Here is a 27,363-nt window from a genome sequence, read left to right on the forward strand (position 1 = left end):
GAGCAGGGATCCAGATGTGGGGTTCCATCCCAGGACCCCGGGATCATGACCCGAGCCCAAGGCAGATACTTAACAGACTGAGCCATGAAAGCGCCCCTTTAAAAGCTTCCCACCAAGAAAATTCCAGGCCCAGATGGCTTCACCGGTCAATTCTGTCAAACACTGAAGAAAGAAACATTACTGATCCTACATGAGGATAAATACAAAACATTCTTTTCTTAAAACAAAACAAAACAAAACAAAAAAAACCCCATTCTTTTCTTATTTGTAATCTTTTGAAAACACTTGGCAATCCAAAGCAAAAGTAATAGCAACATACTGTGGGGTTTTGAAAAAAGTAATGCCTAGGACAATAAGAGCACAAAGGCAAATGTCATAAGGTTGTTGTGTGTCAGAGTCTCATATTCTACATGAAATGGTGTGGTATTACTTGAAGGAAGACTGGGGTAAGCTAGAGGTAAACCCCAGAGAATCCACCAAAAAGGCAAAAAAAAAAAAAAAAAAGCATAGCTAATAAACCAACCACCCAAAATACTCCATTCAATTCAACAAAGGTCAGGAGAACAATTTATTTATTTATTTATTTATTTATTTTTTTAAAGATTTTATTTATTTATTTGACAGAGAGAAATCACAAGTAGATGGAGAGGCAGGTAGAGAGAGAGGAAGGGAAGCAGGCTCCCTGCTGAGCAGAGAGCCCGATGCGGGACTCGATCCCAGGACCCTGAGATCATGACCTGAGCCGAAGGCAGCGGCTTAACCCACCGAGCCACCCAGGCGCCCCAGGAGAACAATTTAGATGTGGGGAAAAAAAATCTATAAATGGGAAAAAGTTGAGTGACTTAATCTTTTTTTTTTTTTTTCCCCAGTACAGCAGAATATTATGTAGCTGTTGTGTTTGAGAAGAGACTTAATGATGTGGGGAACCATTCATGACATAGTGTTAGCATTTTAAAGCACAGTGCAACATCTGATTTTAAAATACTTTAACCTAAAGAACTCTGCAAAAATATTTATAAGCGTAGAAAAATAGGATCATAAAGAAATACACTAAGTGTAAGCAGTGTTTGTAACTGGGATGCTAAGCTGATGGCTGATCATTTTTGCCATAAGATTTTAATTTTTTTAGTAAGATGCAGGCCATTATGATGATTCAGGACATAAACAAGGCTCTGGGGGTCAGCCAGGCCAGGGTTTGGTTCTTGGCTGTCATCGTGCTAGCTGAGTGGCCTTTGGCAAATCAATTTCTCAGCATCTGTTGCCTCCTCTGCGAAACGGAGATGGAAGTTTCTACCTCAGTGTTGTTTTGGAGAGCAAGTGAGATCATGTGCATAAAATGTACAGCAAAGTGTTTGGCAAAATTAATATCAAGTAATTCATTTATAATTTTATAATTAGAGAAAAATACGTTTTCAAGACATAACCTGTTTGGAAAGAAACCCTCACCGACAAAGGCAGTACAGAGATCAGAACCAGGGCGGGGCCCAGAATAACCAGCACTCGAGTCTTCCCAGTAAAGATGCTTCTGGTTCCAAGAATCAGAAACTCCCTCATCAAGCTTAAGCCCTAAATGACAACTGGTTATGAGAACCCCAGGGTGTCTTACAGGATCCGGATGGAGAAATGCCACCATTAAGGCCACCAGCACTGGGGCGCCTGATGGGCTCAGTGGGGTGTCTGACTCCTGATCTCAAGTTCAGGTCTTGATCTTGGAACCTGAGTTCAGGCCCTGCGCTGGACTCTGCGGTGGGCACGGAGTCGCCAAAACAAAACGCCAGCAGCACCACAGGGCATACCAGGATGGGAACTGGGGTTCTAAACCTGGAACCCACTCTTCCCTACCTTCCTCCTGCTTCTTTCTCCTCTCTCTGCTTCCCCGGGCACAGAGCATCCTATCCTGCCTAAGTACACCTGGGCTCACTTCCGGCTATTTGCCCCTGTACAGTTCCTGGGAGTGACATTCTGATTGGTTCAGTTTGGGTCAGGTGCCCAGTCATGGTCCAATGAGCTACGACTGCGGGGGCGGAGTCACTGCGCCAACCAACATGGCGGCCTTGGGCATGGAGGTGCAGTAGCGGAAACCTTGTAGGCCAGGTGGCTTCCCCCCAAGAGTATGGGTTAAATGCTGCGCCTGTCCTTTTCTGTTCTCTGTCCAGGCTTTTCTTCTTACTGGGGGCTCCTCCTCCTCCACAACTTGGGCTACTTAAGGCCACTGTGCTGTGGTGGGGGGAGTCTCGTGTGGTCCGCCATGGCCGCCATTCCCGGTTGTTCTCCGTGGGCGACGGCAGGACAGCTCTCCAGCATGTCACCCCAACTCTCCTAAGTGGGCCCAGGGGCCACTATCTGGGTCCCCAGGGTTTTGCTGGGGGAGAGAGAGTGTCCCATCCTTCCGGAGGAACAGGTTCCCCTGAAAAGACGCGTCTGGCCGCGCTTGACTCAGAAAACACACAAGGTCGGTGTAGGGAGAACGAGACGGACAACACACGCCCTCGCTGCAGAAACAAGGAAACAAAAATCTCGTGTATCCTTTTTTTTAATTGTCATTTTACATCTCCCCACTGCGGCCGCCCCAGCCCCTCCTTCTGATGACCATTTCGGGGCGGGCCCACCCCCACCGGGGAGCAGGGAACAAAGCTGGGGCCTGGCACCCCCACCAGGCCGCCAGCCACGGAGAGTCACAATTACAAATTACCACAACAATTAGCGCCTGTACTTGGGAGATGGGCAAAGGAGGAGGCCCGGCTCCTCATTGTCAGCCGGTCTATTTGGCAGTGACCTTGCTCTGGAGGCGATGATATTCCTTCAGCCTGTAAACCCGATTGAAAACAAAGAAAAATGTAAATTAACAATAACAACATGCACTCCGTTCAATTAATTCAGGCAGAACCCGGGTGGCGGGGGGCAGCTGTTAGTTAAGATGTGTGTGAAGTTGTCTTTTTTTTTTCTCCCGCTCTGTTCCCGCTCCTGCCCTGGCCCCTCCTGCCCTCCAAACAGGATAATGTAATTAATTTATCTTTAGGGGAAAACATTGCTTGGCATTGTTGAAGACAAAGCATTTAACTGGCAGTGGGAGCGATGAAGAGGCCATTATGAGAACCCAATGTGTTCGGGGCCATTTAAAAGGGTTTATAGTCATAAAATACAGAGGGCGAAGGAGGCGGGGTAGGTGGAGGTGATTGTTGGAGCAGGAGAGCGCCCAGGAAGGTCAGGCTGGATTCAGCGTCTCTTGGCTCCAGGGACAAAATGGTGGCTCTGTGCCCAGGACATGTGTTCAGGAGACAAGAGAGACTCGTGCCTTCTTCCCGACGCCAAGCCCGGAGAGAAGGAAGTTGGTGACTCAGAACTCAAGAGTTGGACAGACACACCTTCTGGACTTAGCTCCGAGGCTTCCTAGCTGTGTGACTGTGGGCGGCTTACTTAACCACTCTGGGCCTGTTTCTGGGGTTGCAAATTTGTGTAAGAATTCAGTGCAACCCCGGAGAGTGGCTGGAAGTTAGTGTATCATAGCCAGTGGTCATAAATGACCCTGTTTGCCCTCGCGCGTGCCCATCCCCTCCCCAGGCTACACCTAGGCTGAGCACGTGAGCTCTTCTAGCAGGCCAGAGTCCGGGCTGAGTGCCGGGCTGATGTCCCCGGACTCATGCAAACTTTTGCCACACCTGCGAGGTGGCTAGGGTCAGTATCCCCACCTGTGCTCCCAGGGGTCCGGAAGGGGTCTGAGACCATCCTGCGGAGCCAGGATCTGAACCCAGGTCAGAGTGACTGCAGATGACGCGTGCTACCCCACCAGGCCATGGGCATCCACATAGCTAGGATGGTTTCCGGCTCGATCTGTAGCTCAGGTATGATGACAGGCACGAGGGACCTTCCGGCCCGATGACTTTTTGAGGTCCATTTCTACCTCTGGGCCATCTGCCTTTCTAAACCTGCCCAGGCAAGGGCTCCTGGTAGAGTCCTTCTTGCAGCCAGAGGGGTTGGGAGTGAATGTCTGAGGCAATGGGCAGGACCCAGAAACAGGGAACCCAAGCACCCAGGCTTCTGGTAGTTTCCAGCAAGGCTTTCTGCCCCTCTGAGAACAGGAGGCACTGAAGATGCTGTGGGCAGAGGGACGGGAAGGCGGGGTTTGTCTAGGATGGGACAGCAGTCAGAGCAGCCGAGGCCCCATTAGAGCTTGCTGCCCGCACCTGGGGGGTCCGAAGACCAGAGGGAGCGGCTCACCTGAGGGAGTTGATGTTGATGAACCCAGTGGCATCGCCGGGCTCATAGTCACCCTGCACGTTCATGCTGCGGAGAGAGGAGAAGCCGGTCAGCACACCCTAGGCTTCGCTTCCGGAGGCAGGGGCTCTCCGGGGCAAGGGATGACAGCTCAGGCTTGTGGGTACCCAAGATATCTTGGGAAGCGTGGCCCAAACTTTGGTCTCTCATGGCTTTCTGTCCAATTCAGGAGCCCTGCTATGGGCAAGGCACCATGCCCAGCGCTGGAGAGCAGGGAGCCTCAGCCCTGCTCCGTGGATGTGCAGGTAGGGTTCCATCCAGCTCAGCCAGCACCAGTGGCTGAAATCCTCCAGTGAGGATACACCTGTGAGCCAGCTCTGCCTTCAGGCATCTCCAGCAACAGCTGATGGCATCCAGTGGCCCAAAGGACCAGGAGGCCACGGGATGCCCCCGGGTCAGCCTCGGACTTGTGACAGTACCCCTGAAGAACTCAGTGCTGGTTCCCTGCTCCACCAGCACGGAGATCCATCCACAAACCTGGCACCCACCCCATGCCGGCCAGCCCCAAGAAGGGCCTGGTAAGCCACCACTGTTACAAATGTTCCCGCTGTCTACAAGTGCCATCTTCCGGTTTCGACAGCCTTCACCTTCGGGGCTGTTTTCACTTAGCCGTCCTTCGAGAAACCCTTCCCAACCACAGTCCTTCCGGTCAGGCTCCGCCACCCCTCCCGCCTCAGAGCTCAGGGTACCCCTTCCTGCTCGCTGAGCTTCGGGCTTTCATCTGCCAAATAGGCCTCTTGGATTTATCGCCGGCCCCATGGGAAATGATGTGGCTGCCACACCTGGCACACGTGCACGAGGACTTGTGTCTTTCATTCACTCATTCACTTATACGGGCCCTTCTTAGGCACTTATGGTCTGCAGGTGCCGGGGAAGCAGGAGCAAGACGAGAACAGGGCCCACGGTGCGTGCAGGGGTGGCAGATGTCAGCAAACCGTCACCCATCGGCCTTAATCGCGGCTGGGATAAACTCTTTGAGGACAAGTTCAGGGCACTGTGGTCTCAGATCTGGCGCCTCATGGCCACCCTCCGAGCCTCTGGTGGGGAGGGGTCCCTCCTCTGTTTCTCACGCATCCTGCTCTGAATCAGCCCCTTGTCCTCCCGTCTCCAGAACTCCAGCCTCAGGACAAAGCAGTCTCAAGGTTCTCGATGACAAGGCCGCCTCAGGAGCCTTCTCGGAGAGGTGAGACTGGGGAGGAGGAGGGCAGAGGGGAATCTGCTGATTTTTTTTCCCCCCGAGACCCTAAGGCTGTGCCTCTGGCTGGCTCTGTGGACTGTGGACTTCTTACAACAAGTGGGGTCTCGGCGCTCAGCTGTCCTACACCTTGTTCAGGACATGGGCTCTGGTAACCTAGCCCCACCACGCCCCGGCCCTGCCCTTCACGGGGCTCGCGAAGCTGCCCATGAACGCCCACCCCTTCCTTCCTCCTCCCCACCTCCGCGGGCCCCTCCAGGTCTCAGGTGGCAACAAGCCACCAGGAGTAGACCAGCAAGTCCCCTGGAAGGGCGAAGCTTCCGGACCCCTGAGGGGCTGCCTCTTGGCACCCCTCAGGGGGCAGAGGAAAAAGCCAGACAAACTTAAGCATGAGCCTCTGCAGCTCCCTTGTAGGGACCTCGCTCTGGACGAGCACGCCTGCCCCTCCCCACGTGAATCAGATTGTGGCACGCACCACCACTGTCCGAGCCACCCGTCCCCTTCGGAAGGATCCCTGTGCTCTGCTCAGGGAGAAGCCAGGGCTCAGGGCCCCTTCCAGCTCCCCTCCACGCTCATCTGCCTTTTCACTGCCACCTCACGCGCGCGTTGTCAAAACAAACTTTCCCGCTCCCCTCCCCGGACACCCCGGCAGCCCCGGCGGCCCCGGCAGAGAGAGGCCCACGTCCGGGGACACGCTTGTCCTGCGTGCGAGGCTGAAGAAGGCCTCCCAGAGGTGCTTCTTGGGAGCCGAGAAACCTCTCTTTAAAACTGTGGTTTGGGGTGGTGGTTGATGGGGGGGGGGGGTTGGTGGTGGAAAAAGAGTTTACAATGATTTTTTTTTTTTTTTTTTACCTCCCCTGACGGTCTACAGAAAACCTCTGTGCTTTTATTTTTGCTCATTCGAGTGGCTCTGACCTGCTCTATAATTACGTTACTTTCTACCTACTGTGCCACGGCATTTCCAGTTCTGTTACCTCTCGCGGCTTCCTTGCTGGTCCCTGCGAGGCTGTCACTCAAGGGCTTTCAAGTCAGCGATGTAGAAATCAAAAAGAAAGGGGAAATGGTCGGAGACACAGTGAGAATAAATGCGCCTGCTTTTCTCTCTTTTTTTCCTTCCCCTTTTTACTTTCTTCATTTAATCTCCCTGAGTGAGGCTGTAAGGTTTAATGAAGGGTTGGGCAGATTATTAGAGGCTGCTGATTCGGAGGGGGAGGGAGGAAAGAGCCAGAGAGAGAAAGAGAGAAGATAATTTGACATTTACCCCGACTGATCTAAACTGATTCAGTTATATTTATGGCTTATAAAGTGTTTAGAAAGATGGAAGGGGGGAGAAGCTCAACGCGGCGAGGACGGGAAAGAGGGAAATATATTGACCACCCAACAAAACTCGCCCGCTAATTCCCAACGCGCCTGTGCCGGGGCTAAGCTGGGCCTGGGACCTGCGTCAGGTGGGGCTGTCGGTCCCGACCTCCTGTGTGGCCGGGTGACCTCCCAAGGGGATGCTGTGGTCCTCGGTAAAGGCCACACTCTCGTGCACAAGTGCAGGCGCAGTTCAAGAGCTCGGGCTGCCTTGGACTGTCCTGGGGCTGGGCAGCGCCCTCGGCGTGGCCTCCGGGGCCGGGCAGCGCCCTCGGCGTGGCCTCCGGGGCTGGGCAGCGCCCTCGGCGTGGCCTCCAGTCCCCTCATTGGCTCCCTTCCAGGCTCACTCTGACCCTCCCCTCCCGGCCGCTTTCCTTCTGGCTTTGGGAAACCTCGAGATGTCTGCCACCCTGCCCTGTCTTCCCCCCACTTTCTCCTCCACTCTAGACCTCTGTGTCCACGGGCTGGCCAGATACCCTCCTGGTCTGTCTCCAGGATGACTCACCCTCAAGGTGTCTGAGCCCACAGGGAGGATCTTCCCTCAAGAACCCCCTCACTTCGGGAACTGCCACCCACGGGGGCTCAACTGCGTATGCCAGACGATTCCATACCTTTTCATCTCCCTCCGCATCCAAGCCCTCTCTACTCTTAACCTCTTAACCAGTTGTCAAACCTGTTTCTCTCATGCCCACCTCGCCCAAATCAGTTCTTCAGAATGGCCAGAAGCAGCTTGAAAAGCACAGGTCTGACGGCTCCATCGCTTTAAGATCTGGCCCCGGGACCCTCACGCTCTGAGGTCTGGCTCCCGGCGTTCCTGTACTGCCTGGGATGTTCTGGAATGTTCTTCCAAGGCCCAGAACCTCCGCACATGTCAGTGTCCCTGGAAACCTCCTGCTCCCTCTCCACCTGCTTAGCTCCTGTCCTTGGGAGCCCGGCTCCAAGGTGACCTCCTCAGGGAAGCCTCTCCACACCCGTTATATACCCAGCCAGCCTCTCCTGCGCCTCTGCACAGCCCGACGCCATCTTGCCTAATTCTACGTTCAGGTGACCATTTGCCGGGTGCCTTTAGAAGGCCCAGGGGTAGGGGCGGCATTGACTCCCCTGGTGACTGTCTCCCCCGCGTCCCATGCGTGCTTCGGCGCGTCTCTGTGGAGAAAGCTGGTCGGCAGCGACGCTGGCCATGAGGTCAGTCTGTTCCTCAGCTGGGGGGCCTGGGGGCGGGGGGCACCTACCTCACCAGCTCCTCGTTGTAGAGGGACAGCGGGGACTCCCGGCCGAGGATGTACACCTGGCCCTTGAAGACAGACACCTGCACTTTGCCTTCCACGCGTTCCTGGGATTTGGCGATGCAGTGGCGCACAAACTCGCACTCGGGACTGTGCCAGAAACCTGCGGGGAGGAAACAGCGAGGGAGGCCCAGTGGGCTGCGGCCCGGGGCTGGGGGTCCGGGGAGGGCACCCCGAGCCTCAGCCCATCACGGGGGACCTCGGGGGTGGCCGTTGGCCCAAAGCACACTGGTGAACAGTCGCATCAAGGAACGAGCCGCGTGCCTGTCCGTGACCTTGCAGGTCTCCTGTGGGTAAGGAGGGCCCTCCCCGCCCTCGCAAACAGTCACCACCCAAGGCTCAGGAAGCGGGGAGGTAACCTCGGCCCCATGCCATGCGGTCGGGCACCACAGGGGGCCAGACCATGGGAAGACAGCCAGGAAGGGATGCTGTCATTTGCCCACGGGGGCTCGGGTCCTGAAGACAGCTGTGGGGCAGGAGAGCTCCGCTAAGACTTAGACATGTGTGTGCGAGCCCAGGCTGAGCGATGCGAGCACCCAGCAGGGGCAGCTGGGTGGGCGGTTCGGGGTCAGGAAGACCGTGAGCGCGTGGGCTTCACCGCTCCGTGCCTCGATTCCCCATCTACGGAGTGGCGAGGATGCAGCACCCCTCCCTCCCAGGACCAGTGAGTGGGCTTCCTGGGTGTGGAGGCCCTGGGCATCTGCCTGACAGACAGGAAGAGCCCCCCGCTCTGCCCCCACCCCCGGACATCCGTAAACGGTCTACAGGCTGCTAATACTTTCCTATGCAAGTTCTTGAATGTACGGAGCGCAGGCTACATTCTTCCCCCGGACCAGCTCTTTGCATCATCAGAAACAGTCCTGCGAGAAAAACCCTCTTCACCTCTCTCTTTTCTGAGCGAGCAGGTAAGAGCTGGGGAAGTTGAGGCTTCTCCAAGATCACACACAGGCTGCAGTGAGAGGCCTGGGGTGGACCTACATTAGAACAGCTCAGCGTAGGGGCGCCTGGGTGGGTCAGTGGGTTAAGCTTCTGCCTTCGGCTCAGGTCATAATCCTGGGGTCCTGGGATCGAGCACCGAGTCAGGCTTCCTACTCAGCCGGGAGCCTGCTTCTCCCTCTCTCTGCCTGTCACTGGCCCTGCTTATGCTCTATCAAATAAATAAGTAAAATCTTTAAAAGAAAAAGAACAGCTTGGCCTCACAGGATAATCTGGGACTTTTCCTGTGGAAGGAGCATCCGTCAGTATACAAGGTGCCTGGGGAATGTGCTATCCCCCGCCCCTGCCCCTTACCCACACTCTGTCCCCCAGAGCCCTCAGGCCCCAAAGGCTGTGTGCTCAGTTCCCGGCTGCTCCGGGGCCGGTACCTCAGCACCAACGGGCTCAGCTGTGCAGACAGCCATCTCCTCTCTAGTCTCGGTGGCAGGAGGGCGGGCCATGGTCAGGCCTGGGGGAGGGCCAGCTTGAGGGGTAGAATTTCCCTGAAACGGAGCTGGGAAGGTGAGCCCACCTGGGCAGCTGCGGGGCCAGATGGTGCGCGATCTCCTGCCCTGATAAAGGGCCAGGTCAGCCCCGGATCCAGGGCTATTGTTGGAGGCCCGGCCTCCGGGGGCACCTGCAGAGGCTCTCCGTGGGAAAGGGGAGCAGGCCTTCTCTGGGATAGGGTCTGGTGGCTTGTGGGGCGGGTGGGAGGGCCAGGCAGGGAGAGGGGAGATTGGGTCCCCACCCCCTGGCCTCCTGTCATTTGGGTTTGTCTCCTGCTCTACACTGACAGGCAATGTACCCTCTTTGCACCTGGGTTCCTCACTTGCACAGTCAGATATTATTAACCCTCCGGGTCGGGGGGTAGATGGATTCCCAGATGGGATGCAGGCTGAGCATTAAGCATTTTAAAAATTCGAGATCTGAATATGGCTTCCGCCAGCCCCCCGACTCCCTATACAGGGAGACGGGCACCGAGAGAGGTCTCCATCCACAGTGAGATCCTGAAAAGTACTCCTGACTCTGGGCTGCACCCCCATGAGAGGGGACACTGATGGCCCCCAGACCCCGCCATGCCTCAGTGGCTTGGCCTTCTTGCCAAGTCAGGATAATTAGACCATTAAGCTCTCAGCCTGGAAGACAGGGAGGAGATGGAGCCAGAGATAAGGGGGGGGGGTTGGGCAGAAACCCACGTGGGAGCACCTGGCCTGGGCTTTATCTCAGGATCTCCCACCTCCCCTGCATGGGGGTCTTGCACTCAGATTTCTTTTCCCAGCAGACCCCGGGGGCCTGGGGAGAGGGAGAGGGAGCTTGGCATGTTGCATGGGTGTCTTGGGTCTGGGGGAGGGCTGAGCACTGTGCGGATCAGGACAACAGCCCTCTCTGTACAAGCTGTGTGTCACCCCGTCCTCCTGCTGAAGAAACAGCCGAGAGAGAGGAGGTGAGCTATGTGCCCCAAAGGAAATGGGTCCTGAAGCTGGGGTGCTGCCAGGGTGACCCCACGGATTGGCTGGGGGAAGGGGGTCCGTGTAAGCCCTCAGCGAAACATGGGGATGGGGCGGGAACAGGATGATGAACAGGGCATCTAGCTGTGGGGCCGAGGTAGAAGGGCTTCTCAGTGCCTCAGTCTCTCTCTGTGTTTCCGAGGAAGCCAAGTGTCACAGCAGAGCGGCGAGAAGAGATCTGGCCTGGTGCCCTTTATTTTACAGGAGGACAAATGAGGCTCAGGAGAGACGGATCCAGTCGAGGTCATAAACCCAGCCCAAGGCAAGGTCCCCAGTCCCTGACTCCAGCCTCAGAAACCACTCCAGGCCTTTGTAATTTATCAACCCACACTGAAATTGCATTTTTCCCAGTTCTAGATGCTTTCTGCAAATGTTTATGTAGTTAGTCCTCCCTGTGTGACACGTACAGTTACGATTCCCACTCCGCAGATGAGGAGACGGAGGCACAGGGAGCTTCACTAACTAGCTTAACCCGCTCGGTAACGAACGTGAGAAAGCACATCAGGCACCCCCTCCAAGCTGTGGCAGGGACAGGCTGTTGCCCGAGGCCAAGCAGACATCTACAGGGGCCTGATGACATCACGGGTACCTGGGAAGGCGAGTATCAATAATCCGTTGAAAGCTTCTAATCACTGTACTTTATTTGGGGATTTGGAGGGCTCAGTGGGTAACAGAACAAGAATTCCACCCCGGCAGTCAGGTGTAAAGGCACTGAGCCGGCGGGCCAGGCTGTGCCCCCGACACCGAGGGACCCCTTGATCTCCCTTTCCTAAGGGCCCCAGCCCACCTTCCCACCGCCCGCTGGGTCTACTGGAGCGGCTGAAGGCTTGGCCTCCAAAGCCGGCCTGTCCTGGGCTCCAAGCCCCAGCCCATCAGCCATGCAACCTTATTCAGGTGTCCTGGCCTGCCTGGGGCCCAGCTTCTTCACCTTGGTGCAGCCGAGATCAGGTAATGTCGGTGAGTGCCTAGCTCAGAGTCCTGCAGCAAGACAGTCACGCCTGCCTCCACTTGGCCGGGCCAGGTGCTCTCCCCTATGGGCCCTCCAGGCTTAATGACTCTCCTACTTTGTAACCAGAATCCACCTTTCTGCTGAAACCCCACTGGGCAAGAGTGGCTGCAGGAGACAATGGTATTTAAACACCTGTCCGTACCTGGGGGCGGGGTGGGGGGGGTGGGGGAGGCTTCAAAGCTGCCAGATACAATGGGAGGGAGAAATCACCCGTCTGTAACCACCGAGTCCCCTTGAAATCCCAAGATGAGTTACAGTGATTAGGAGCTTTCAAAGGAAATAAAACCTCGGAGGGGAAGAGAGGACCAGGCAAGGGCAGTGGAGGCTGATCCCAGGTAGGGATTATGAATATGCACTTTCCCAGTCTTCCTGATGTCCAGGCCTCGAGGCAGCATGTCCCCCACCGCCCCCACAACAACTCAGAAGGACCGTTGGATAGGACTTCTCATGTGACAGAGCAGGGTCAGCAAACATTTTCAGGAAAGGATCAGACAGTAAATGTTTTAGGCTCGGCAGGTCATGTGGTCTCTGTCAACTCTGCCCTTGTTGCTCAGAAGCGACCGCAGACAACATGTAAGCCAGTGTCCCTGGCCATGACCAAGATGCTATTTATGGACACTGGAATTTGAGTTTCCTATCATTTTCATGGGACATGAAATACTATTAATAAACAGTTTCTCCCCCAACTGTTTTAAAAATGTGTTAAAAAAAAAAACCCCAAAACACCCCACGGCTTCGCTTGCATGCTGAACAAAAACAGGCCGTGGACTGGATCTGGGGACCCCCGCGACACGGAGTGAGGGATGGGTTTGCGGTCAGGAGGCCTGGATTCCAGACCTGTGACAGATATGGCACTGAGTCTCACCTGTGACATGGGGACCACCCGCCATACGATGTGCTAATGTCATTGCATGCATGGGCTACCTCTGGCTCAGGCAATGCCCAGGCCTAGGACCAAGTTCTTGGTCAAGGCAGGCTTTCCCTTGTTTGTGACAGCTCCAGGTTCTGCCTGGTCACAGCCCAGCCTGGGCTCAAAGCCAGCTAGGCCACTCCGGCTATGTAACTTTGTACAAGGTCCTTTAGCCCTGAGCCTTCGGTTTCCTCATCTATAGAAGGGGCTGGTTGCTGCTCTCCTAGGAACGCTGGGAGGAACCCTCGGGATGGCTCATGTCCCCAGAGGGTGCGTGCTGGGTCACAGCGGGCCACCCGAGGGGTGACACTGCCCAAGTAGTGCAAATCGTAGCGGGCAGAGGCAGCCGGCTGTCTTGGGGACTGCACACCCCGTAAGTGAAGGAGGCAGGTGCCGTCAGCGCCCCCAACTCCTTGTCCCCTGCCCTGGCTCGACCCCCTCCAACCTGCCCCTGTCGGGCTCCTGTGAGGATGGCCGTGGGCAGGGAGGAGGGCGCTGTTCACCTGGCGGGGGGGGGGGGGTGGTCTACGCACCTGTGTACACCAGCTCAGCGAATTTCAGGCCCAGGCCCTGTTTGATTTTGCGCACTTCGCGATCCATGGTGAAGGCCTCGATGTCTAAATGAGCGTGGTAAAGGATCGTCCCTGCTGGGGTCTCGTAGATACCTAGCCATTTTTCCAGGCAGGGGGAAAAGGAGAAAAAAGAGAGAAATGCATGAAACCCAAACTGTCAGCAAATGACAAAAAAAAAAAAAAAATAATAATGACTCGTCTGACAGGAGACAAGCCGGTCGGACCCATTCACTCCCAGCTTGTTGCAAAATGCGCCTGTCATTATGCTCATGCTGGGGCCACGACAGTCCACTCTGCGGCTTGTGGAGAAAATGTCTGGATGCCCCCCTTTGAAGAGGCCCTCAGACGCTGGAAAATGACAGGGTTTCGGAGCTGCTCCCCCTCCTTCCCAACGCGTGCCCACCGGCCCGCGGCTGAAAACCTGTAATTAAACCAACCACGGTGGAGCCCAGGGCCCCAAATATCCTTTCCTCCCTTCTACTGGGGAGCCAGGGGAGGGGACAGCTGTGCACACGCTTGCACACACATGCACACACATGTGTACACACACATGCCACCTTCAGCCGGCGGCTCCCTTGCCAGCCATGTCTCTGCAGATACACCCTGACCTCTGTGGCTGCCGGGGCCCTGGTGGGCTCCCGCACCAACCCCACCTGCAGATGGGGAAACTGAGCCCAGGAGGAGACAGAACGGGCCCGGTGAGGAGCTGGGACCGGGATGGAGGCGCCAAGTCCCTGACCGGTGTTGGCTGCTGCCCCGCAGGTCAGCTGGTGACGGGGCCCCCACCCAGAAGGTTGTGGGAAGAGGGTCTTGCTCGAGCCCCCTCCCGATGACCTCAGGGCCCTGTGTCTCTACCTCCTAGACAACCTGCTTGGACCCAGGGGGAGGGAGGTCTCCAAAGTGACCCTGAGCTGAGCATGGTCCTGGCTGGGAGAGAGGTCTGATGAGGAGTCCCACGCCGGATTTGAGGACACTGAGGCACGGGAGGCAGGACTGCCCATGCGCACACGGCCAGACCCTCTCGAATAAATCAGGGGAGCGCGCTGAGCGGACCATGGGCACACCTGCCCTGCGTCCGCTCTTCCTATGGGAGAGCAGCAGGAACAGTCCCCATCCCACCGACGCGACTCTGAAAGCTTCCTTTCTTCCCACCACATCATGTTTACAGCGGTAAAGGGACACAGTGATCCCGAAAATTTATCAGTCCTTCCACACTGGTTGCTTTAGAAATCAGAAAGGATCTGTGCACCCGTGTTCACGGGAGCCACCAAAATGTCCATCACCGGCTGAGCGGACAACAGGATGTGGCACAGTCATGTAACAGGTAAGCTGCTACTCAGCCTCTAAGAGGAGGGGATTCTTGACACCTGCTACTATGGGGACGGACCTGGAGAGCAGCATGCTGGGCCTGGGGAGGCACATACTGCCCGATTGCACTTCGAGGAGGTCCCCAGAGTCATGGAGCTCACGGAGACCGGACGTGGGATGGCGGGGGTGAGGGGGTGGGGAGGAGGCGGCAGCAGGAGGTTGTCGCTTGAGTGGGGGCTACCTGGGGGGTTCTCAGTTGGGGAAGACAGAATGCTGGGGGATTCTGGGGATGACGACTGAGTGAAGGTACTTCCTGCCCCTCAACCGCAGATTTCAAAATGGGTAAAATGGTCAGTGTTATGTACATTTAAAAAAAGAGTTTTTAACCACCTGTTCCCCCCACCCCCCAAATCAGAAGGAGATTGTTTTTGACCTTGGAGCCCAAAGCCCCCGGGGCGTGGCTGAGGGTGCGGTCACTCATCCTCCTCTAAGGGACCTTCCTGTCTTCCGTCTTCCACCACTCCGGGAACTGGAGAAATGTCAGCTGCCAGGACAGGTCCTTTCAGACCACTGGTGCCCCATTCTAACTTGAGCTGCAAACCCCTTATTCCGTCTTTGGCAGAAGCCTAGCACACAGAAGAGAGAGCCCAGGCCCCACCACAGGGAGCAGAGGCTTCTCTGCAGAGCCCGGGCTCCACCAAGATGTCCTTAAAATGCCAGTCTGGCCCCAACATCGATTTTACAGATAGACAGACTGAAGTCCTGGGAGAGAAGTGACTTGCTCAAGGTCGGTGGGAGAAGCATCTGGCTGTCCCTTCCCTGCTCCAGGTTGCCCCTCAGATCCTTTGGCCAAGCGACCCTGTGCTCCCCGGGTCATGGACGGGAATGCAAATCTGGGGGACCAAGGAGGAGCAGCCTGGGCTCCCACCCTAGCTCTGAAGTGTTCCCGAGCAGGAAGGAGCCTCTCTAGGGGCTTATCCACAAACCCCTGACAGCCTGGTCTCGGGGAGGGGGGGGGGACACACGTGTTAAAGCCCCACCTGCAGAAGAGCCTGTCCTGTTTCATTAGTGTGGCTCTTGGGCCAATCTGCTGTCCTGATCCCGTTGTGACCTTCTGGGGAGCAAATGGCCTCCCCAGCAGGAAAAACACCAGTGTACCAAGTTCACGCACCGGCCCCAAGCCCAGAGTCCTGGCTCAACCTCCTTGTCACTCTTGCCAACACAGTTCACACGGGCTCTGTCATCTGTTTCCACCAAGCGCCTGGGAGCCCCAACCCAGAAAGGCTGTTGGAGGGGGAGGTGGAGGGGAGACTGAGAAGAGCCAAGAGCGTGAAAACGGGGAGTCATGGGAAACCTGCAAAAACTCAGCCCAGAAGTCAGGGCTCCTCCTGGGAGGGGACAGGAAGGAGCCACAAGCAAGTGGCTCCCGCTGGCCCCAGGCCACGGGGAAAGGCGCAATGGTTCAGCCACCTGTTTACAAAGACATTTGTAGAACATTTAGAAATGTCTGCCTTCAGCATGGCAGACACGAGCGACCACCACGTTAAAGGGCAAGTTCCCAATTCCCCTAGAAGTTTCATCACCGGAAGTACGGTAACTTCCCACGAGCCACCTAAAGCGAGCCACACGGATAGAAGCTTACTGGTCTTTCTTCCCGGCACATACTAAGAGCTTTTACTGAATCAGAGACAGGCCGTCTAATGATTTAGTTTTGCTACGTCTCGGAAAAACCCAGAAACTCTCAAAGGCTGTCTGTATATTGGCACAGGCTGAGAGCTGGAGGCCCCCTGCTTTCAGCAACCAGGGAATCGGACTCCTTGCTTTTTCCTGTCTTCAGCTGGGGCAGGCCTGGGACACAGTCCCAGCTGTATTTGCAGGGCTGAGGCTGGGGACCAGAAGGCTCAGAAAGCCGACGCCTTCACCTTGTTCCCAGCTCAGGTTTGCTGCATGACCTTGGCCCAATTCAGGCACCTTCTGAGCCCCAAGCAAACTGCTCTTCCTTCTCTCTTCCACTGAGACCTGCCCAGAAGGGAGGTCCCCGGACACACTGTCCCCCTGATGTGGTGGGCACGCGGATGGTTTTGTTTCTAGGAGACCGGGGCCGACTCCACAGCATCACCTCCCAGCAGCCCAGAGAAGGGACGACAATGGTTGTGTGCAGGGTGCCGGGAGGTCCTCTATACTTACCAGCCAGCAAGAGCCAGGACCTGCCCAAGGGCCACCTGCTGTTGGCCCACGAGAGCCGAACCCCGGGAAAGGAGCAGTGTCTCCAGTGGGCACAGCTGCACACTCCTGCAGACTCAGAACCAGCCTCATGGCCATCAACCCTCCTAGACAACGGCAGGAAGCGTTGGGGGCCAGAAAAAAAGCCACAGCCCTCAAATGCACAGCACAATTAATACTCCTTTTCTTAGGTGTTAAAGTTAATTGTGACTGATCAAAAAGCTGTTTTCAGGCTGCTGCTGCTGGTGTGTGTGTGTGTGTGTGTGTGTGTGTGTGTACGTGTGCAAGCACTTGAATGATCCTCCCGCTCCTCTCCGCAGGGGTAGGGGGCTACAGATGATTTCTGTGTATTCCTTCTGGGAAAAAATGACTTAAAAAAAACCAGTGACAGAAACCTGATGCTAAAAGACTATGGATTTGGGGCTTTTGACAGTCGGCATACAAACCACTGCGCAAAAAGGAGGAGATGACAGGTGAGTCTCGCTGTCGCGGTGGAAGAGACAACAGACATCTTCGCGGTGACACGCACAGCGGCTCCAAGTGTCTATTTTCATCTCCCCGTGTTTACAGGAAAAAGACAGAGGTGTCAGCGGTTCTCCGTGGAGCAGCTTCAATCACACCATAATTACTGCCAAGGGGGGGGGATGGGAAAAGGGCCAAGAGCTGGGGGGGGTAGTGGGGGGGTGCGGAGAGTGACCAAGGAGGAAGAGGTGGGGACCAAAACACTGCTGCGGCTTAAATCTGTCTCCTCTGTTCCTGAGGCTGCCGGGTTAACCGGATGGCACGACCTGGCAGAACAGGGTGGGATCCGCCAGTCCACTGGGGTCTGGGTCGGGGTGGGGGGGGGGTGTGGGTTAGGGCACCCAGACCAGAGGCTCTGGTCCTTTGGGAAAGCAGTATCTAGAGGAAGAGATGTGGAAAGGTCCGGAGAGGGGCGGTTGGCTGGAGCCCAGGGGTTTCCCCTCTTGGGTACCAGGGCCTCGGATGGAGGCGGTTGCCATAGTGATGGGGAGGTAAGTCATGGTGGGTCTCTAGCCATCCTCTATGCTCCCGGTGCCCTGCAGGCCCCAGTCTGGGGATCTGGGTGGGCCTCTGAGGGTACGGACAGCTTTGTTTCATAGCTCTCCCTCTACTCCCCATCTGGAACGTTCCATCTGAGCAGAGCCTCTGGGAGGCCTGGACAGGTGGCCAGGCAGGTGGGTAAGTGGGTGGGCAACCCTTGCTTCTTCCTAGCCAGCAAGTGGAAGAGTCAGGAGGAAGTGAGGTGGGAGGGGAGAGTGGGAGACAGATGGGAAGGGTGCAGGAGAGAGGGGCGGGCAGAGAAGACCAGAAGTAGGCAAAGAGGAGGAGGGAGAGGGAGTCCGTAGAGGGAAGAGGCAGCGGCAGGCAGCGGTGAGACGGCAGGGACGGGACTGGGAGCTAAGGAGAGAGCCCAGCAGGCTGGAGGAGGAGGGAGAAGGTGAGCGGAAGGACAGGAGCCGGCTCCTTCCCCACTTCCCTCCTGCCTGCCCTGCCCTGCCCCCCCTTCTCCTCCCCACTGATTTCATTTACTTCACTTAATTAGCCCCCCTCCGGAGTTAAAAAGATAATGTGATAATGACCATGCCAACAGCCACAATACAGCAAGAGCGACTCCATCTGCAGCTGCCCCAGCCCCCTGGCCCTCTGACCCCGTGACCACCCCAGACTCAGGGCACTAACACTGCCCACCTCCCCACCCACCTCCCCCCTGCACCCCCCCCCAAAATACAAGCTGTTTAACGAGTTTCAATTACGAGCTTTGTAAGATCAATACAAAGGCCATCTCCCCCTCGTATACGGAGGTACGGACACGAGCATCTTCCTGTTCTGCCCTCAACATCATTGACAATGAACAGCTTCCGTAGACTTAATGAAAACTGTGGGACGTGGACACCCCCAACACCCTCATTTACTGTGCCTGCTCAAGCTTCCTCATGATGAATTACTCGGAGCGGAGACATGAAAATAGGACATCACCCTAAACTCATGAAGCAACCCTCTTCTCTTACCCCTCTAACCCAAATAACAAAACAGGCCAGTTACAACTTCTGGGGGAAGATCACCTGGTGTCACCCCACCTTTGATAAGTTGCAGTCACAGAGAGGGCAAGTAACATGCTAAGGTCACACAGCAAGCTCCTAGGACTCCAAATCCTGTTTTCCCCAAAGACTGTACAACCCTCAGGCTAAATTCCCTGCAAGTAGGGACAGCCCCCCCCCCCCCCACAGGTACACATAGAGTACCTGGTCACTGCAAAGGCTGAGCTCCAGGAACCTTTCCCTTGGTGGGGTTTTGGGGGGTGGTTAGAAGTCAAGGGAGTCCGAGCTGACTGCCAGTCTCAAGGCTCTGAACTTCAGGGGTGATGACGCCGCCCAGCTCTGGGGAAAAGGTAGTAGTCTACCATTCAGAGCGCTCTGTATTTGATCCATACAACAACCCATTTCACAGATGAAGAAACTGAGGCTCTAGGAGGCTAAGTTTCTTCTGCGGTGGTGCTGGGGCCAAGATGGGGACTCACGTCTGCCACCAGAGTCCAGACCCTCTGCATGTGCCTCCCTCAGGCTCCAGGGGCTCAGTCCCCTTCAGCCCTTATAAACCACCTCAGGGGACCCCCCACCTTCTCTCCCAATCTTCCAGAATGTTCCTGATCCATCCTCTCCATTCCACATCTACCAGCCTCCTCTCCTGCCACCACCTCCAGGAAGCCTTCGCGGCACAGCCTAGCTGAGGCCTTCATCACCACCCCTTCAGTTCAAGTTTACCCGACTCTCCCTACCCAGCAGGATGGCATTTCACGGAGTGACCTCGGGCCCATCCTTACCCAGCAAGGCAATTCATTTTCACCACAAGTGCAATCCTGGTCCATTGGTAGTAACTACTCGCACCACTGGGACACAGCCACAGTCAGTCAGTGATGGCGCGGGGACAGGCATGATGGCAGGTGCCATCGAGGGCACCTCTGAGCTCCCAGAGGGCACAGGCTGCCTCTGACCCTTCTGCCTGCCCCTGGGGCCACTGCCGTTTATGGGGCATCTCCCCTGCACTGGACACCACGATCAAACATGGGCTGGAACCGAGATCTACCCCACCCCAGAGTTCTAGCTCTTAGCCTCCACTCTGTGCCTGTGTGGGTCAGGGCATCAGCCCTGGCCTTGGTTTCCCCTCCTGTAAAATGATGGCGCTGGTCTGTGGCTCCCCAAGGTTCCTCTCTGGTGTGCCTTGTATGATTTACACTGTGTCGTCTCCCAAGGGCAGACTGAGACAAAGGGACCTTTAATCAGATGTTAATACAGGTCGGAGGCAAAGGTTTACCGAGGACAGAAGGGAGCAGCTGATTAATTACATTGTTCTGACAAGGCCTTCCCCGAGAGTTTCAATTAGCTTGCTTCTCCCAGACAGTAGCTGTGTTGAGGAGGGAAAAAACCCAACTCACAGGAAAGAGGCAAAGTAGCCGCTTCACTTCCCCCCTCCCCACACCTTTCGCGATAAATCCAAATAGGTCAGAGTCAGAAGTATCTGACCCCCATGCCCAGGGCCACCACATCACACTTGGGGAAATGGGGCCCAGAGGGGACAAGTCAGAGGTCAGCGTCGTGCAAGGCAGGGCGAGCTTTCGTGAGGACACCCACTTCCTGTCTGCCGGACCAGCACCCTGTTCTAAGGGGGCTAACTCTGGCCATTGGCTCTCTGGATAGGAGATCCCCTCATATGGGGAAACTGAGTCTGGGAGGGGAGGGTGTGGTCTGATGACCTGGCGAGGGACCGACAGAAACCCATGGGCTCTGGTTAATAAGAGAGCATAGAGGCACCTGCTTGGTTGGCACCAGACCTCTCTTCACTCCCGGTCCATCCGGGAGGCGGTGACAGTCCTGGCAGGGGCTCCACACAGAGGCCAAGCCCCACCCAGCCTGTGCCCTGCCTGGGAGGGCCCTGGCCGGCTCCCACCACCAGCGCAGCCCACAGTGCCCACCCCTGGCGGGACTCCTGCCCTGCCGGGCTGGTCACCGCCTCAGAGCAGCCTTAATGACCGTGAAATCGGCCCTGCAGGGTCGGCCTCCAAACCTGGCCGATGTGCCCAGGACACAGGAGAGCCCGACCTCCGGGCCGGTCCCTGGCCTCCCCTATCCTCTGAACCCCTCCTGGACCCCCAGGTTCCTCCTCACACGCTCAGGACAGCACTTCTCATCGTGCCCTTGAGAGTCAGTGGCGAAGGGCCCACTGTCCTCACCTCCCAGGGGAGAAACAGTCTGGTGGGGGAAAGGAGCGAGCCCAGAGTCACCCCCATAGCAACACCCAAATGGGAGGGGGTTCTGAAGGGCCTCTGGGGTCTCCGGGAGCTGAGACACGCCCCCAAGGGCGGAGAGCAGACTCACCTCGGGACTTCATCCCAATGAAGCGGTTCTCCACGATGTCAATGCGGCCCACGCCGTGCTTGCCCCTGGGGGGAGAACGGCTCCCTGAGAACCACGGGCTGTCACGGCTGCTGCGAGGACTTGGGTCAGATGCCACCCACCTGGCTGGGCTCTCAGGGGCAGGACGCCGGATCCCCACTCAGGGCGTCAGGCACCATCCCGGGGCCAAAGACGCAAAAGAGCCAGGTCACCCGCTTCAACGGCTCACTGGACAGGTGGGGAAACTGAGACCCAGGGAGGGAGAGGACTGCCTGTGTCACACAATGGGTTGGCTCTGCTCTAGGGTCCTGTGTGGCACCAGCCCTAACCGTTGCTGCCTCTCCTGCTGTCTGGGTCTCAGGTCTGGCAGGAAGCTCAGAAGTTCTAGTTGGACCGTCCCTAGGGGTGGCAGACCCTGTGGGGGGTGGGGCAGGGGGTTATTAACCTTCCAAGGCTGAAGGCCACCAGAGGCTCCCATCAAACCGGGAGACCCCATGCCTGTGGGCTGCACCGAGGCCGCTTGGCCTTCTCAGTCCCTGAGCCTCAGGCCGTGAGCATCAGGCATAATGCCCACCCCCCAGCCCCCGCCGCCCAGTGCCAGCGCTAGCCCCCGGGGTGGGGGGCGGTTAGCTTCCAGGAAGGCCTGGCCGGCCGTGGGCACTCACGCGACTTCATTCAGGTACATGAAGAGCTCCAGGGATGTGCGGTGGGTGGTGCCATCCTTGACGTTGGTCACCTTCACGGGAACCCCTAGGGTGGGAGGAGAAGGCAGTGGGCCAGCGGGCAGGGGCTCGCTGCCTGCCACCCCGCCCTCTCCCTCCGCCCGCAACGCCTTAAATGGATCTGACAGATATGGACTCCAAATGACTCCTTGAAAAGCCCTGTGCAGGTTGGGGCCTGCTGGAGGGAGAGAAGGGGCGAGAACGCCCCCCAGAATGAAAGGGAAAATGCAATAAAAACGTGCCCCCCCCCTTCCCATTCTCTCCATCCCTTTTGCATTTAGGGGCTGTGAAATTGGAACCAGCCCTGAACTAATTGAATTTCACGCTCCACCATTGTCTTACGCCCGGGCACCTTCTGTCCCACCAGCTACCCAGGCCTCCTGGCCGAGGTGCCGCGGAGCTCGTGCTCGTGCGCGCGCCCCCGCTTGCACATGCACGCACGCCCTCGCGGCCCCCTGCCACGCCGTCGGGTGGACCCCAGCGCCGCCCCCCCCCCCAACCAGCCCCCGACCCCGCACCTCAGACCGCCCCAGCCAGCTGATGGCTGGGGTGCAGCGGTGCCCGCTCGGGCGGCCGAGGGGTCGCAGGCAGCGGTGGATTCTGAGAAGTCGGGTCTGGGGTGGCAGGAGGGCCGGAGGGAGGCGGCTGCCGCTCGCGGAGGGGAGAGCAGGGCCGAGTCAGGGGGGTGGCAGGGAGGGGGGCAGTGGGTGGGTTCAGGGTTGACTTTGAATAGCAAGGGGCACTTTCTTGAGCGGTGTGAAATGAGCAATAAATGTATTAGGGAGCTAACAAGAGAGCTGTAACAGTGACAAAGGAAAGCTGTTCAAAGTTGGCGGATAATCCTCCACCCATCTGCCCAGCTCATTACCATGTCGCCAGCAACCGGGTGCCAATCAGGCCTCAATAGCGGCTTTCGAGTCTTTATTAAGCCAGGCGCCGCTTGGAGGGGCTTCCCTCAAGGCGTGTCACCTCGCCATTCTTCACCCCCATTTCCAGGGGTTTTATAACTTGGTTGTAAATTGCTATTAAATGTAAGTCTGCCCAATAATGAACCTTAAGCCCCTCTCGCCACTGCCCGCCTCTCCCCTCTCCCTTTCTCGCCCTCCCGGTCCTATTATGGCCTTCGCAGGGGCCGTGGATGGGGCCCGCCCCAGAGAGGAGCCGACATTGTTGGTGCTGCTGCCGGAGAAAGCCTCTTAGCCTTTAAAATAGTTAATAATTAGATTAAAACTTCAAATAAATTAACTAGAGGGTGAATGGGAGTAGTCGGGGACGGCTCCTCCTGTCTATTTTTTTTTTTTTTTCCAGACGGTCCCCAAATCATTAAAATGGATCACGTTTCTTCTCCGGCTCAGCCCTTGGGGCTGCCCTATTTCTGGAGGAAAGGCTGCCAGAGCCCTGTGTCCGGGACCCCCGCTGCCTCCTGCCCGCCTCCCACCCTCACCCAGGCTCCCTGGGGGGACCCGTCGGAGGTGCCACCAGGGGCCATCCCGCCACCTTCTCCGAGATGATGCCCGGGGATGCCCCATGCCTGCGGACCAGGCCCAGGTCAGACAAAGCGGGCATTCGGGGCTCTAGCTCCAGTCAGGGGCCCCAGCCCACGGACCCTTGGGTCTCCAAGTGGTGTGAAATTCAACAGCTTGAACGGATGGGGGGAGCCATGGAGATGCCCACTGGTTTGGCCCGTCTCTCAGGAAAGGCCAGAAATAGGCACGTTCTTCAAACACGAACAGACTCCGCTCCCCGCTCCCTCCGCCGCACACCATACTCGACACCTAGGAGCATCATTTCTTTGGCCTATTTTAGAGGCAAGTGAGCCCAAGGCCCAGAGGGGCCTCATGGTCACAGCAGGATGAGTGAGGGCAGGGATCTGCACCCCCACTTCCCATTCCCCATCCTCGGTCCCTGAGGTCTGCTGGGAGGGGACGAGTCCCCCTCCCTCTGCTCTGTTCCAGCCCAGGCAGTCGGCTTGTGGATGGACTGTCCATCCTCCCTGCCCAGGCTTGGGATGACCTCACACCTCCTCCTGGGTCCTCTAGGTCCTGCCTAGCACCACCTCCTTCAGGAAGCCTCCCTGATTTCTCCAGCTGCCAGGATAAGTCCTCTCCTTGGGTGCCCTGAGCCCTCACTCTGAGCCTGGTCCTGCCCTTCTCATCACTAGGCACACCTTGCATTCCTCTCCGTCCTCCATGGCAAGAGGTGTGCCTGGTGCCAGGCTCAAGACTGGGCCTTCAGGTCAGGCCAGCAAACGCGTCTTGTTGCTAGCGACAGAGATCAGGAGATCAGGACACCCACCCATGGCCAAAGGGAGCAAAAACACTGGCAGTTTTTGAACTTGGGGTGAAGGGGTGGTCGTACGGTGTAGGTCTAGCTTAGGCTTTAGCTGGGGGTCAGAGGGGCCCCTGAGGCAGGCTCTCTAAGACCCACCATTTACTAAGCACTTCTCCTTGGTGCCAGGGCCCAGTACAGGACACATGCCTTACAGACCACATTCTATCCTGTAAAAGTGCCAGGCGGCCGGTGTTTTTATCCCCAGTTTACAGAAGAGGACAGTGGGGCCCACGAAAGCTGAGTGACTGTCCAAAGTCCCAAAGCAACTGGCAAGTGACCGCTTAGGGACTGGAATGCTCTCACTCCAGACCTGGTGTCCATGAGCCCACATGATGGGCGGCTGAAGGTGCTCTCCTTTCAAGTCTGGAGGCTTCCACGGACCACGCCGTCCTGGGAAGGGGTTGGTTAGGAGTCTCTGAAGCCCCCGCCTGAGCTCTGACTTCCAGAAACACAGGAGGGATGCAGTGGGCTCGTGCCCAGGTTCCCAGGTAGAGGGCAAAGAGTCCCGACAGGTGGGCACCTACCTTTCTTGAACTCGATCTCAAGGATGTCAGGGCTGTTGGGGGCTTTGGCGGGGTCCTGGGTCTTTGTGTAGAGGCCTGGAGGTGCTTGGTTCTGACAAAAGACAGAAAGAGGCTGGAGGATGGGGTGTCCGGAGCCGAGCCGTGCCCCGAGGTCCCCGCACACCCTGCACCCCCACCTCCCACGGAGATCTGCACCCCTTCCCCAGAACCAGGGGTTGTGGCACCTGCCACTGACTGACACAGACCTGTGGGCCTCCCAGTCCCCAGCCCGAAGCTGGCCCCCGCTTGCCAGGGGCCTGGGAAACAAAGGGCTCAAGAAATCAGACAATTTTTCCCCTCAACTTGATCTCATCTTTTTCTTCGACGCCCCCACAGCTGGAGGTAGAATAGCAGCGAAGGAACAAGTCAGGCAAGAAAAGTGTGAGTTTGGAGGAGCGAGGCAGCCGTGGGCCTCCGGGGAGCGGGCGCTCGCTCTCCCAGGCGCGGGGAAATGGGGTTTATTCTGCACTGACCGCAAAGCTAATGACTACGCGTGACCCCAGCAGGTGCTCTGGCGAGCCGAGCCGTCCCCGGGGTCCTCGAGGTTAATACTCACAGGGAGAAAAGAGAAGAGCAAAGCAAAAACCCATTTGAAAACACATCAACCTTTATGTATATTTTTCCTTGGGCGTGTTGGAAAACGGGCCTCTCGTCTTGATGCAGCGTGTAGAGGGGGCCACTGGCTGCCTGGGGCTCTCCAAGTCCCTCCCGGCTCCCAAAGCCCAAGGCCCAGGGGCCCCCCAAGCTGTGCTTGGACCCTGGCCACCAAGGAGGTTGGGGAGCACCTCTCGGCCTGACTGCTCTGTCTCTGCTGTAGGCACCTCGGGACCCAGCTGTTCCCACCTGGGATGCCCTAGGACAGGCCCTTAAATCTTTGCTTTCGAGACCCTGTGGACATTCGCTTGTTACTTTCCGTCCGTCTGCGGCTTCCTTTGGGCTCACAGCAGCCCCGCTGGGTAAGAAGGTCAAGTGCTGTCACCTTATCTATAAGTGAAGAAATATAGGCCAAGGGGGAGGGACACCTTAAGCATATAGAGAGTCTTTATAGTTTTTACTGGACATGAACATTACTTAAGAAAACGCCAGGTGCGAGCCAGAGTCTACTCTGCAGGTGGGGACGACAGCCGGAAAGGACTCCGGGTAGGGCCTCCCAGAAGAGCCCCCGACCCCGCCAGGAGGCAGGAGGCCTGGTGAGTAGAAGTGCCCTGGGTCCCTCACCTGTGGTCACTTCACTTGCTGGCTCTACGTCCAGGTGACCAGCCACCCTGGCTCCCGCACCCCTAGGCACATCTCGGTCCCAGGCAAGGGCGACGGCGGGGCCTTCTAGCTCTAACGTCTGAGCTCAGACAGTGGCCTGTGGTGGACCCGGCACCTCCCGGCTGCTGTGTGATGTGGGGCCAGCTGCATCCCCTCATGTTTCCATTTCTCCGGTGGGAATAAGGACCCAGAACTGGCCCCAAAGACAGACCCAAAGAGGGAAAGGGTCCTTAGGGACCCTACACCCGAAGCCTCCATGGACCGGGTGGAAAACCAAGGCCAAGAAGTGGCTTGACCACACCATAGTGCCTGCCCCCAGTAGTGTGGAAGCCCCGCTGTGTGGGGACTCTGGACTCCCTGTTCAGTGCTCTTTCCATCACCCCTTGCTGTTTCCCAGCCACTTTAGAAACCTAAGGGCTAAGAAACAGCACCAAGGGCTTTGGCCAGAGAGAGCCAGCATCATTAAGGATGCGGACAGGGTTCGGGTGGTTTCAGAGAAATGCCGAGCTCCCCCAGGCCCGGCTGGGTCTGCCAAGCACTGGATTCCTTGGGCACAGACAGGCCCGATGACCAACCACCCTTGGCCAAAAGGCAAAGTGAATCAGGGCTTGGGTCTCTGGGTGTCCAACATGACTCCAAGCCCCTTTGCCTGCCTGCCTGGCGGGGGGTGGTGGGGGGCACACTGCCAGCCCCCCCGCCCAGGAGGAACTCAAAACAGGGTAGCGACAGGGTAGCGGTACTGCCAGCCTCCACACCCCCACCCACAGCTGCTTCCCCCCATCTCCACCTGCCCGCCTGACCTTCTCCCGCCACGCTTCTCCAGGAAGCCCCAAACAGATGAGCGGGCCTGCCCTTGGAAGGAGAGAGGAGGTGGGCAGACCCGCAGGACCGGCGACACGCACTCCACGGGGCACGTCGGAGGCAGCCGGCGTGGCTTCCGACACCCTGACAGCGCAGATTAAATAAAATAACTAAATAGAAATAAAGCGACATTTGCTTTGCATTCCGAGGTGGCTGGGCGCCTGCCTTCTTTTTACTCGCCCTCCTAAAAGCCCAGTTCAAATGACAAATAGTTTGTTGCCAAGTATCAATACCTTCTATTTATCCAACCCAGCAGGAGGGCTCACTTCCAATGTCATCTGGGAGGGGAGGGTGTTGGGGGGAGGGAAGAGAGGGAAGAAAAAAAGAGAGAGAGAAAGTGGGGGTGGGGTGGGGGGGGGAGGACGAAAGAAAGCATGAAACAGGGCTGAGAAGGAGAAATTGGAAGCAAATGGCCCATGAACTAAACCATGATGTAGAGGCATGATCGATGCCGCAAATGGTTTATTCATCCGTCAGATATGGCGGCCGGGCAACTGAATGAACTCTTTCACTCGGTGCCGTATGAAGTTAAAGCAAGTAAATTTCTATCTTTCTTCGCATTAGCTGCCTCATTGCCCTTCAATCAGCCCTCACGGA

The 27,363-nt window shown here is 57.1% G+C and overlaps 1 protein-coding gene across 2 annotated transcripts in view; it reads right to left on the reverse strand.

The window, feature by feature from the left end:
* Positions 1–2,515: 2,515 nt before the first annotated feature.
* The window catches only part of ASS1 (argininosuccinate synthase 1), a 52,085-nt gene continuing 27,237 nt past the window's right edge, over positions 2,516–27,363 (reverse strand). For both annotated transcript variants that reach the window (XM_059142549.1, XM_059142548.1), the window contains exons 10-16: positions 24,610–24,700; positions 21,698–21,782; positions 21,015–21,079; positions 13,051–13,182; positions 8,062–8,218; positions 4,219–4,284; positions 2,516–2,807 (exon numbers count right to left, since the gene is read on the reverse strand). In XM_059142549.1, the coding sequence (XP_058998532.1) occupies positions 2,762–2,807; positions 4,219–4,284; positions 8,062–8,218; positions 13,051–13,182; positions 21,015–21,079; positions 21,698–21,782; positions 24,610–24,700 (642 nt within the window). In that variant the 3' untranslated portion in view covers positions 2,516–2,761. The remainder of the gene's footprint in view (positions 2,808–4,218; positions 4,285–8,061; positions 8,219–13,050; positions 13,183–21,014; positions 21,080–21,697; positions 21,783–24,609; positions 24,701–27,363) is intronic.

Source organism: Mustela lutreola, chromosome 12 (assembly GCF_030435805.1).
Source record: "Mustela lutreola isolate mMusLut2 chromosome 12, mMusLut2.pri, whole genome shotgun sequence".
In the NCBI taxonomy this organism is placed as follows: Eukaryota; Metazoa; Chordata; class Mammalia; order Carnivora; family Mustelidae; genus Mustela; species Mustela lutreola.